The 12622-nt window shown below is 38.4% G+C and overlaps 1 protein-coding gene across 5 annotated transcripts in view; it reads left to right on the plus strand.

Annotated features, from left to right (window-relative positions):
* The first annotated feature begins 960 nt into the window (after nt 1-960).
* The window catches only part of LOC126297459 (acidic mammalian chitinase-like), a 200147-nt gene continuing 188485 nt past the window's right edge, over nt 961-12622 (plus strand). The window contains exons 1-2 of one of the 5 annotated variants that reach the window (XM_049988323.1): nt 961-1123; nt 1199-1329. In XM_049988323.1, the coding sequence (XP_049844280.1) occupies nt 1056-1123; nt 1199-1329 (199 nt within the window). In that variant the 5' untranslated portion in view covers nt 961-1055. The remainder of the gene's footprint in view (nt 1124-1198; nt 1330-12622) is intronic. The other 4 variants (XM_049988326.1, XM_049988325.1, XM_049988324.1 and 1 more) reach the window with 4 other exon arrangements.

Genomic DNA, 12622 nt, shown 5'->3' on the forward strand with positions numbered 1-12622 from the left:
GTAAATTAGCTTACTATGCCTACTTTCATTCACTGCTTTCGTATGGTACCATATTCTGGGGTAATTAATCGTTGAGTAGAAAATTATTCATTGCTCAAAAACGTGTAATCAGAATAATTGCTGGAGCCCACCCACGGTCATCTTGCAGACATCTATTTAAGGATCTAGGGATCCTCACAGTATATATATTCACTTATGAAATTTATTGTTAATAATCCAGCCCAGTTCAAAAGTAATAGCAGTGTGCATAGCTATAACACCAGGAGAAAGGATGATCTTCACTACGCAGAGTTAAATCTGACTTTGTCACAGAAGGGGGTAAATTATGCTGCCACAAAAGTCTTTGGTCACCTACCAAAACAGCATCAAAAGCCTGACAGATAGTCAACCAACATTTAAAAATAAATTAAAAGAATTTATAGATGACAACTCCTTCTACTCATTGGCTGAATTTTTAGATATAAATTAAGGGAGGGAAAAAAAACTAACTTAAACATTAGTGTCATGCATTATTTTGTGCAATGTAATATCTTGTACAGATATCTTTTATTAACCTGACACGTTCCACATCATTACGAAGTGTCGTATTCATGATCTATGGAACAAGTATTAATCTAATCTAATCTAACCTCCCACAGTAACTCAAACTCTTCAATAATGACAATAACAGTGCGGTAGAGCTAAATGCCATTAAGTGCTACTCGGACCAAAGATCATAAGATCATTCAAAAGGTGTCTTCTTTAGGTGTCTGCAAGACCGCTGTCATACATTTGACCTGTAGGATTGCAGACCTAATAAAGAAAATAATTAATTTGTTGCAGCAAGTAAGGGGACAATTGTATTTTCAAGGCTCGCATAGTTTATTGATAAAATGAAAGGTTGCAGGGTTCAAAATAACGCTGTTAATGGTATGCATAAAAGGATTAATTAGGAAGAAAGTAGCATCTTGTGCAGAAGGCAAACCACTAAATTATCTTTGGTTGGGCGCTGTTTGTAAATGGACGTAGATCTAATGTTATTAATGTGATAGAAAAGTAACGTAAAGTGTAGCACGATGAATATACGTGTAAAACAACCAGTAATTATTGGAAACTGTTATAGAGGGCAACCTAATCGACTATGGTGCGTTAGTAAACATTAGCTGGGACGCTGATTTGTATTTACGTGGCATATCAATAGTTTTCATCATTTTTGCAGGGAAGTTTTTATTTTGAAGTGGTTCCTGGTAGCTGTCGCCTGCCTTATTGCCGCAGGTGCTGTAACAGTATACTTGGCACACTACTTCATGAAGACACGCTATACGTCAACGAATGTCACTGGCGTAACGGGTATTTACAAATCCCCTGTTTTCCATGAGAAATATGTCACACACACAAACTGTATTGTAACTGTCAAAATCATTGATTAGGATCTTACGCAAGTTAATATAGATACGAACATTAAGTAAAAGCTAGAGTATTTTCCTCGTCTGCCTTTATGGTGTGCTAACCTCTGGGTGCTTTAAGAAAGGCTCCAAGTTTACTTTATTGGAGATATAAATGTTGCCTTTTCGATCGGTCCCCAGAGAAAGGAATGTTAAAGTCGCTACACATTCCAACCAGACTGCGGAGTCACGATAACACAGTGACTCACAATATCTTCACAAATTAGTCTCTACGTGTGACACACTGAGTAAAAGTTAAAAGGGCCCGTTACATCTTAATGTGAAAATATTAAATCTGAAAGAAGTTTCTAAATCAGCAAAGAAAGGTTTAGAGATATGATTCCACTTGCAATACAGACATTTATAGCCTATGATAGACGTGACAAGAAGTCAACAATACAGATGAATTAAATCGCAAAAGTAACAGGGGTGATAAAAATTTTCTGTTTGAGGGCATTGTTGCGTATATGCAATGTATCACAGCCAAGATATTGGTATATAAGCACTGACGTGCAAACAAGGGATTAGTGTGGCATTGGTGTCTATTAGACGTACGTGCAGAAAATTTGGAAACGTGAGCTACGGAGACTTAATTACCAAATGCTCCCAAACAGGAACATTTGGCTATTATTGTTTTATTGGTTGCTGAAGACAAAATATTGGAAATGAAGACTATATGGTGCAGCACATCTGTTGAAAACCATCTTTGTGTAATGGTGCACCTTGGGGTGCTGCTGCTGTTGATCCACATCCCCATATTGCAAATGTCATAATGCAGAAGTTACCCACCTCAAGTGGAAGACACTCAAGCACCTGCCCTATAGTCCTGATCTCACCATGTGGTTATCTTGCCTTCAGTCCATCAAAAAAGACCTTGTAGGGTTGATGAATCCTGTCGGATGAGGATGCGCAGACACTTTTTGATTTCCCTTATAATACATTTCATCAATTGTACACCACTTTCTGTGCAGTGTTAATAAGCAACCAGTTTAGGTAATGAGTACAATTAAAATATCATGTACAAGGAAACAGGAGCTGTATCATAATATGAATGACAATCACAGTGGTGTTTTAAAATTTCACTACAGCCAGCATTGCAGAGTGCTAAAATTAACTCAATGCATAACCAAGAGAATAGGAATCTCTCAGGACAAAATTCAAACCATATGATCAATTGAGAAATATGGCAGAAAGCAGTAGCCCTAGATATATGACCCTTCTGTGAGGGGATGAAAATGTTGGTGATCCACCAGAGCTGCACTTCTGCCAATGGTTTGGCAATTAGATTAAAATTTCTTGGTGCAGTCAAATGTGCAGAATGCTAAAAAAACTGGCATTTCAACACAGTTATGTGTAATAGTGGCCCCTCCTTGGATTTTTCTTGGTTTCTGTATGGTATCATGTATGTACATAATATGCATTGAAGTAGTTTTTAGAGGTTGATCTAGTGTGATCATAGTGTTTCTGAAATTGTTTCGTAGTTTTAGTCATTTATAAAGAAAGGTACATTATATGGAATGCATGAAGACCTTGGGCTTTCATTTTGTATTCACATTCATTGGCTTCACCAACTCTCAACTTTGCAGGTGACACAAACTTCCTACTTACTGGAAAAACCCAAAATTAACTGCAGGCAGCTGTAAATAAATAAATAAAGCACCAACCCCAAAAATGGATGGTTCCAAGGGAATAAGCTATTGATAAACATACAAACCATTCCCAGATTCTTGCTTGAAGTGTGATGCCAGTGTGACAAACGGGAACAGAATTACATCCTCGGCGAAAATAAATTTTTTAGGCGTTTGGCTTAAAAATTACTTCAAATAGCACACGTGTGTAAGCAAAATAAATTATATTACAGTCTACATTTATTGTCAGTTAAAACAAGCTTTCACTGTGGCTGAATTTCCTGCTTTGCCCGACTCCACACCATCCTTCAGTATGGAATTATTTATGGGATAAAACACCAGTAAGCTCTGCTATTTTCTTTATCCAGAAAAAAAACTGTAAGAGCAATGCAACATGCTTACAAATAGATTCTTGCAAGACCGTCTTTAAAAACTGTCAATTCACCCACTGCTTTGTACGTGCATGCATTACTGGAAACTTGTAAGTATGTTGAAAAAATTTAATACATAATAAAATTTTTAACATCAATGAGCATGGCACAAGATAAAGAGGAAAATTCCATGTGCAGTCAGCAAGGACATCAGCTTGGCATTACAGAAGTGTCCAGTTCACTCGTCTGCTTTGACCCATGATGTTATCCAGACGGCGGACACCCCTCCATCCGGCATATACAATATAACGACCATAATATCACAAAACAAAAATATAAATGATACAAGACAATGGGACAACTGAGGGAAGCTGGGGATTAGTGCAGGAACAAGCTAAATATATGACAGCACAATCCCAAAACAAAAAGAATCCACAAAATCAAACCCAAATAATTCTCAACATATGGCATAATGGTATAAACACAAAAACCACGGGGATCATACAACATTTCACGTGGCTTATATTGCTGAAATGAAGCCCTTAAAAGAGAGAGAGAGAGAGAGGAAGAAACAAGATACACACCTGCAAGTATGGTATCACAAATTTCATTTTGCTTATTGCTAATAAAGCGATCATTACTTAGAACCCAAACACAAGTCAAATATCCCAATATCGCAAATTTCAAGTAACTTTCATAGTCCAAACAAAGCCAATAATTCAAAAACCCACACACACATCAAAAACTCACTTGACAAATAAAAACAAAGAGCTATACACCAAAATAAATGAACCTTACATAATGCATTATAAATCAAATGAAACAAATATAAAAAAAAAATACTTAACTTAAACCACACCTTAGATGAATATGACGAGATTGGACAACCCCCTCCTCCTCACACCACACACACAAATCAATAAATATGGAACGTAATCCTTGAAACAACCCCAACCTTCCAAACCCTCCCCTCTTCAACCAAACCAGTGCCACTCGTAAGCACAACACCAACAAAGAACAAAAACTGAACACACACACATTACAAAGAAAAAGACAAACAGACCATACCCCCCCCCCCCCCCCCCACCTGCCTGGCCAAACGCCAAACCCAAACCACTCGACTCGCAAACCTTGACGTACATTCTCTCCACTGCCCCCACCAAATAATTCTCTGTGATGCTCTTCCATCAGCAGTACTCATCTTAGAAATGAGATTGCAGATTGGATGAGTGACCCCTCCCCCCCCAAAAAAGGTTTTGATGGCCCTCAAAAACCCCTATATTGCATTTGTACAATCCTGATGTCATAATTCTTAACCTCAATACTATGATTCAATACCAAATTATCGAACCACCTTTTCTCCCAAAAGCCTATGAGATGAAAAAGCTTCAGACATGACACTACTCCCCTCCTGAATATATTCATCCATCAACCCCACAAGTACCCTCATAACTTGATTTTGAAAGACTCGAAAAACACAGTCTGAAAACTTACCTCTAGAAATAACCCCCGCCCCTCCCCCCCCCCCCCCCCCCTCCCCCCACAAGTCAACATGAGAACCAACCTTCTCATACTTCCTGTTCCCAAATTAAGATGTATTCATTGATCTCCACTAACCCCCCACCCCTGCAACTTCCCCCAATACTTCACATGCGCAGTACACCTTCCCTACAAAAAGAAAATGAAACCACCACACTTTGCGCATTGTCTCCTGTGCACAAAAATGTTAAGACGATCAATAACAAAAATAATTTGTAAGTAAAGCAATATTGATCATGAACCTAGCTCTCTCAAATCAGCTCCTTCATCAGATGGATTGCCAAATATTGTCACAGCAGCACTGCCACAAATACAGATCGCTGGTCTGAGAAGCTGGGACTAGTCAGCTTCATAATCTCATTACATATGACACCTCATGTAGTCTGCAATCGAGCCTAACTCCTGCAAAAACCTTATGGTCATCCTCATATTATCGCCCAACACAACTCAGAGTGAATAACTATTAAATTTTTGTGTCATATCAATTGCTAGCAAATAAATAAAATAACACTATTACATTTTGTCCATAAACAACACATGACTAATCATACTTAACACAAGCACAAACTCATAAACCCCCAGAAGAATAAATCTTTTCCAACAACTATTTCACACGGAATGATTACACAAAATCAAATATATGGTGTGTGTGTGTGTGTATGTGTGTGTGTGTGTGTCTCTCTTTGTGATGTATGGTAGTAGATTGAGCTTTAGCTTGGCTTGATATCTACATTTGCTCCACTTTTAATGCAGTTTTAGTTCCCTTCCGAATCAGTGTTGTGACTGGTTTGATGCAGCATGCCATGATTTCCTTTTGTGTGCCAGTCTGCTCAGAGTAGCAATTACACCCATCATTCTCAGTTATTTGTTGGATATATTCCAATATTTATTTTCTGCTACAATTTTTGTCCTCTGTGGCTTCCTTTTAGTACCATGGAAGGTATTCCCTGATGTCTCTACATACGCCATTCTTCTAGATAATGCTTGCCATGTATTTATGGCTTGTCAGTTCTGTGGAGGGCTTTCATATTAATTATCATTCCACTTAATTTTGAGCATCCTTCTGTTACTCCATTAATTCTCTTCTTTTCTGATTTCCATGCAGTCCATGACTCACTTCCATATTTTCAGCCTATTTTGTGTTATTTTCCTTTGTTTTTTGTCACAAGTTTATTACTATCTCATTTCTGCCACTCCTTATTTCTTTTGTCTTTGTTTGGCTTACTCTAAGTCCATAGTCTGTTCTTAGTAGATTGTTCTTTCCATTCAACAGGTCCTGTAATTTTTCCTCATTTTCAGTGAGGATAGCAATGTCATCAGCAAATCTTGACATTGATATATTTTCACAATGAATTTTAATCCCACTTCTGAATCATTGTTTTGTTCTCTTCATTGTTTCTTTAATATGTAGGTTGAACAATAGTAGAGGAAGACTGCATCACTGCCTTACACGGTCTTTAATTCAAGCATGTCTCTCGTGGTCTTCCACAAAGTGTCTACTGGCCATGAAATTAATGGAAAAATAATGAAAATGAACAGGTGGTCACAAAAATAATGAAAAACTAATCAAATTGAGTGATTGTCATGAATTTTGTTTTGTGTATCAGTCAGGTGTGGTTTTCAAAGGCAGTGGCAAGTTAGCACTACCTCCAAAAATGTTGTATCCAGCAGTCTACATCTACATAAATACTCTACATACCACCATAAAGTGTGTGGCAGAGGTTATGTTTTACCACAGCCAGTCATATTCCTTCCAGTTCCATTCGCAAACAGATCGAGGGAAAGATGACTGTCCATATGATCTGTTATTTCTCTTACTTATGTTGATGGTCCTTACACAGAATGTACATTGGTGACAGTAGATTCACTGTGCAGTCAGCTTCGAATGCCAGTTCTCCAAATTTTCCCAATAATGTTCCTCAAATAGAATGTCACTATCCTTCCAACGATTCCCTTTTGAGTTCCCGAAGTATCTCTGTAATACTTGATGTTGATTGAAGCTACCAGTAACAAATCTAGCAGTCCATCTCCGAATTGCTTCAATGTCTTCCTTTAAATCTACCTGATGGGGATTCCAAACAGTAAAGTAGTATTTAAGAATGGGTCACACTCGTGCTCTACATGTGGCCTCCCTTACAGATGAACCACATTTTCCTAAAACTCTCCCGATAAATGAAAGTGACCATTCGCCTTTCTCACGACAATCCTTACATGCTCGTACCATCTTATGTTGCTTTATGCAGTGCTGTGCCTAGATATTTATCAACCTGACTCTGTCGGGAAGCATACTGGAAATGTGGTATACAGACAGTACACGATTGTTTTTCCTACTCAGTTGCATTAACATACATTTTTCTAGATTTAGAGCTAGCTGCCATTCATCACACCAACTAGAATTTTTGTCTGAGTAATCTTGTATCCTCCTACAATCAGTCAATGACAACAGCTTCCCATACACCAAACCATCACCAGCAAACAGCTGCAGAGTGCTGCCTACTCTGTAAATCATTTATGTACATAGAGCATAACCGCAGTCCTACCACACTTTCCTGGGATGCTTGTTATGTTAAGCTTTGTCTCTGATGAACAGTCACCATCAAGGACAACATACTGGGTCCTATTAGTTAAGAAGTCCTTGAGCCATGCACATATCTGGGAACCTATTCTATACACTCATATGTTTGTTAACAGTCTGTAGTGAGGCATTGTGTCAAACACTTTTTGATATCAAGGAATATGGAATCTGCCTCTTGCCCTCCACCTGTAGTTCACAGAATATCATGCAGAAAAGGGCAAGCTGAGATTTCCACAAACAGGGATTTCTAAAAACGTGCCGATTTGTGAAAAAAGGCTTATCCATCTCAAAGAAATTTATTGTATTTGAACTGAGAATATGTTCATGAATTCTGCAGCTAACCGAGATAAGGATATTGGTCTGTAATTTTGCAGGTCTCTCCCTTCACCCTTCTTATGCACAGGAGTCACCTGCATTTTTTCCAGTTGCTTGGGGCTTCACGATAAATGCAAGCTAAGTAAGAGAACAGTTCCATAGAGGACAAACCAAATTGGGAATCTATCTGGACCTGTTGACTTATTTGTTTTCAACTCTTTCAGTTGCATCTCTACATGAGGGATGCCTATTACTATGTCCTCCGTACTGGAGTCTTTGTGATGTTCAAACAATGATATGTTTGTATGATCCTCCTGTGTGAATGATTTCTTAAACATGAAATTAAGAAGCCCCAGCTTTTGTTATCTTGTATAGCTGCACCAGATTGGTCAACAAATGACTTGATAGAAACCTTCCACTCACTAAGCAATTTTACATAGGCTCAGAATTTTGTTGGGTTCTCAGCTGGATCCATTGCTAATGTATGATGGTTATAATTGTCTGCTTTGTGCATTGATCTTCTTACAGATCAACAACTCTGATCTAACATTTGCCTGTTGTCATTTGCACTTTTTTTGAACTGAGAGTTCAACAGTCTGTGCTTCCTCAGCATTTTCCACATTTTATTATTAAACCACTGTGGGTCTCTTCCATCTTTAATCCGCTTACTTGGCACATACTTCTGTGAGTGTGATGTGCAATCTGTTTAAACTTTGCCCATAATTCCTCTACTTATGTCCTATTGGAACTAAAAGATGTCCATTCATTGTCTAAGAGTGATGTTAGAAACTGCTTCTCTGCTCTTTTGTAGCAAAAATACCCTCCTAATCTTCCTGATTGATGTGTTATTTTTAGTAAACATTGTCTCTCTGACATCAGGATCACTAATCCTTGTCTCTATACTGACACCATCAATAACGTCAGGCCTGTTTTCAGCTATAAGGTCTAAAATATTTCCATTGCATGTAGGCTGTTGATCTACCTGCTCAAGACAAGTTTTGGAAATGTGTTCAAAAGTACTTTGCAAGAGTGCCTGTTTGTATCCCCTCCAGTGAATTCGTAGAAGCTCCAGTGTATACTCGATAGGTGAAAGTCACCTTGAACTTATATTGCATGATCTGGGTATTACGGCACTACTGAGCATAGACTTTCCTTTAATGACTCTAAAACTGTTATGCCAGAATCACGTGGCCAGTAAAAATATCCACCAACTAATTCACATAGACGTCTTATAAACATCCAGATAACTCCACAGTCCATTTCATATATAAAGATTCACCAGAGCTCGTAAAAAATATTTGTCACCTCTAGGGGACTTGTATGTCCATCAGTTAGTACAGCTACTGTGGTTTGAAATTAGGAAATGCAGCTTTGTTAACATAGAGGTATATGAGTTGTATATGCATAATTTAAATGACATGAAAACTGTTTCTCCACCCAAGACAGTGCTGCCGTATGTGTTGCTGGATGTGTATGAATTAGAACAGCTGTTTCTCTAATTCTGTTCACTCCTTCTTTTATTTAAATCTCTTTAATCCACGTATCCTTTGGAAAGACATTTCTTTAAAGATCTTTAATAATTAATATAAAGTGCTTGTAATTTCAATCACATTTTAGAGATGGTAAGGGCGATCAGAGTAAAATTGATTTCACACTAGCCAGACCATTATTTGGCTGTAAGGGCATGATGATACCACCTTAGTAGTACACTGCAACTGGCATATGACCTCCCAGCATCCCCTGGATGTGTTATCTCAAGGTAAACAGTGTACAGAAGGCTTCAGTAGAGTGGCCTTTATTGTTGGAGATCTGCTGTCTGTTTACCTCTGGCGTGTCTTCACAGAAGGGAACATCTAAAGTGGAGTCATCAACATGTGGCCTGGATATTCAAATGGTGGGCCAATGCTTTTGTTCACAGATGAGTACCAGTTTGGTCTGGAGAGTGAGTCTCAAGAGATTTGCTTCTGGAGGGCATGTGGAACATAATTTTCGAACCAAAACATTGTGGAAAGAGTCCAATATCGAGCAGATCCCTAATGGTGTGGGCAGGGATTGCGTTGACCACTCAAACACCTCTTTGTGAAATTGTATGGGTGAATCAACAAGATTTAACTGCTGCCAGGTACTGTGAGGATATTTTGGGATTTCATGCATGGTTGAGGTGAGGTGCTGTGGATCCAGACTTCATATTACTGGACGATAATGCTCGATCTCATAGAGCGTGGGTGGTTGATGCTTTTTTGGAAATTGAAGATATTGTACGCATAGCGTGGCCTGTTCACTCCCCTGATTTGAATTCCATAGAGCATGTCTGGGATGCCCTAGGGAGATGGGTTGCATCATGTCAGCATTTACCAACCACTCTCCAAGACTTGTGAGCAGCGCTGCAGGAAGAATGGGCGTTTGTGCCTCAACATGAGATTGATGACATCATTCACAGTATGGTTCCAGAGGTAGTCACATGCCACACTGAGCACATTAACCAGTTGTCAGAACAGGTGTGGAAATCTGTTAAGGCGGGAAGAAATGAAGAACATTTTTGTATACCATTATGCATGTTGCCATTGATTACATTCTTTACATTGTTTCTACTTTGCTATCACCTGTTTTTACTGTTTTGTGGGAAAATAAATTCAAATTTGCCATTTGGTGCTTTAATTTTGGACACCAGTGTATAATTGCTTATGGATTTGACCTGTCGTTTCCAGAGTCTGCTATCTAACAATGTCAGAGAAGCTGAATTCTCTCGTGTATCATATGATGAGAAGTAGTAGAAATGAGAACAGCAAGAATCTTAATATCAGGATCAATGTTCACGATGTAGATAAAGTTAAGGAATTCTGCTACCTAGGCAGTAAAATAATGAGCAATAGACAGAGCAAGGAGGATATCAAAAGCAGACTAACAATGCCAAAAAGGGCATTCTTGGCCGAGAGAAGTCTACTAATATCAAATATCAGTCTTAATTTGAGGAAGAAATTTCTGAGAATGTACGTATGGAGTACAGTATTGTATGGTAGTGAAACATGGACTGTGGGAAAGTTGGAACAGAAGAAAATTGAGGCATTTGAGATGTGGTGGTACAGACGAATGTTGAAAATTAGGTGGACTGATAAGGTAAGGAATGAGGAGCTTCTGTGCAGAATACGAGAGGAAAGGAATATGTGGAAAACACTGATAAGGAGAAGGGACAGGATGATAGGACATCTGTTAAGACATGAGGGAATGACTTCCATGGTACTAGAGGGAGCTGTAGAGGGCAAAACCTGTGGAGGAAGACAGAGACTGAAATACACCCAGAAAATAATAGAGGACGTAGGTTGCAAGTACTGCTCTGAGAGGAAGAGGTTAGCACAGGAGAGGAATTCGTGGCAGGCCACATCAAACCAGTCAGAAGACTGATGACAAAAAAAAAAATAATGAGAGTTTAGACAAAGTTGTTGAAATAGGAAAAATGAACTCTCATTTCTGAGACTAAGAGAATCATATAGATACAAGATACTTAACATCTATGTTTTTGAATTCTACCAGAGCTTCTGTTTTACAGTCAAGTTTCCTGGAGCGTCTAAATGGTTCGAATTTATCACCTGAGCATATAACACAAATTTCGATAAATGGGCCAAATGTGAACCTAAAGACGTTGTACGATTTGCAAGAACTTTTAAATGATGAAGGAGATAATCAACCACAAATGTTTTATTATTACACTTGTTCATTTCATGTAGCGAATGTGCAGCTTTGAAAACTGCCCCAATAAAAGTGCTTATGATGTTCATGAGTTTCTTAGGGCAATTTGGTAATTTAAATTTTTCTTCAAGAAGGGCGACCTCAAATTTCACTAAAATTTCCAAGTTTCCTCTCAAATTTTGTTGTGTTGGATATATTGGGAGAAATGGAAACAGAACTCCAGATTATTCCATTTTTGAAGAAGTATGTTGCTGTAGTATGTAAAAGACCACCAGAAACTATAAATTTTGAAAAAAATAAATGTCATTTAGAAGACAAATTTCTTTGTTAGAACTTGAGAAGTTTGTAACTATCAGCCAAATGACTCTCTTCCCTTTTTGGTATAAAGATTTAGAAATGTCAGGAAGTGTTGATCTGGGCATAGCAAGGTACTTTTCATTAAAAAGATAATCATTTTCAACATGTTTGTTTGCTACAGTGGCCAAATTTAACATGAACAGTTAAGCTTAAGGGAACACCATAGTTAGTGAAACTTTAAATTACTGCCCATTAAATTTTTCGGTCAGTTCCGTTTTTTAATTTACAATCTAAGACGACAATGCACCACGAAGGAATTACGTGAATGGAGTGAAAATTGATAGATGTGATGTACATATACAGACAGACAAATGATTACAATTTCAGAAAAAAATGATAATTTATTCAATAGAAAGAGCTTCACAAAGTGAGCAAGCCAATAAAGCTTTTGACCAGGTCTGTACCTTCAGCTCAGCATTGATTGATAGAGTTGTTGGTTGCCCTCCTGAGGTATATTGTGCCAGATTTTATCCAATTGGTACATTAGATTATCAAAATCCTGAGCTGGTTGGAGGGCCCTGCCCATAATGCTCCAAGCGTTCTCAATGGGGAGAGATCCAGTGACCTTGCCGACCAAGGTAGGGTGTGGCAAGCTAGTCATTGGGGCTCAGTTCAAAGCCGAACTCATCACAGAAGGCAGCTCTACTCCACTCAATAAGATTCCAGATAGAAGTGGTGTCTGGAGATGCCCCACACTGTGGTGGAATACCAAACTGACTGTTGCTC

The sequence above is a fragment of the Schistocerca gregaria genome, chromosome X (genome assembly GCF_023897955.1).
Source record: "Schistocerca gregaria isolate iqSchGreg1 chromosome X, iqSchGreg1.2, whole genome shotgun sequence".
Lineage (NCBI taxonomy): Eukaryota > Metazoa > Arthropoda > Insecta > Orthoptera > Acrididae > Schistocerca > Schistocerca gregaria.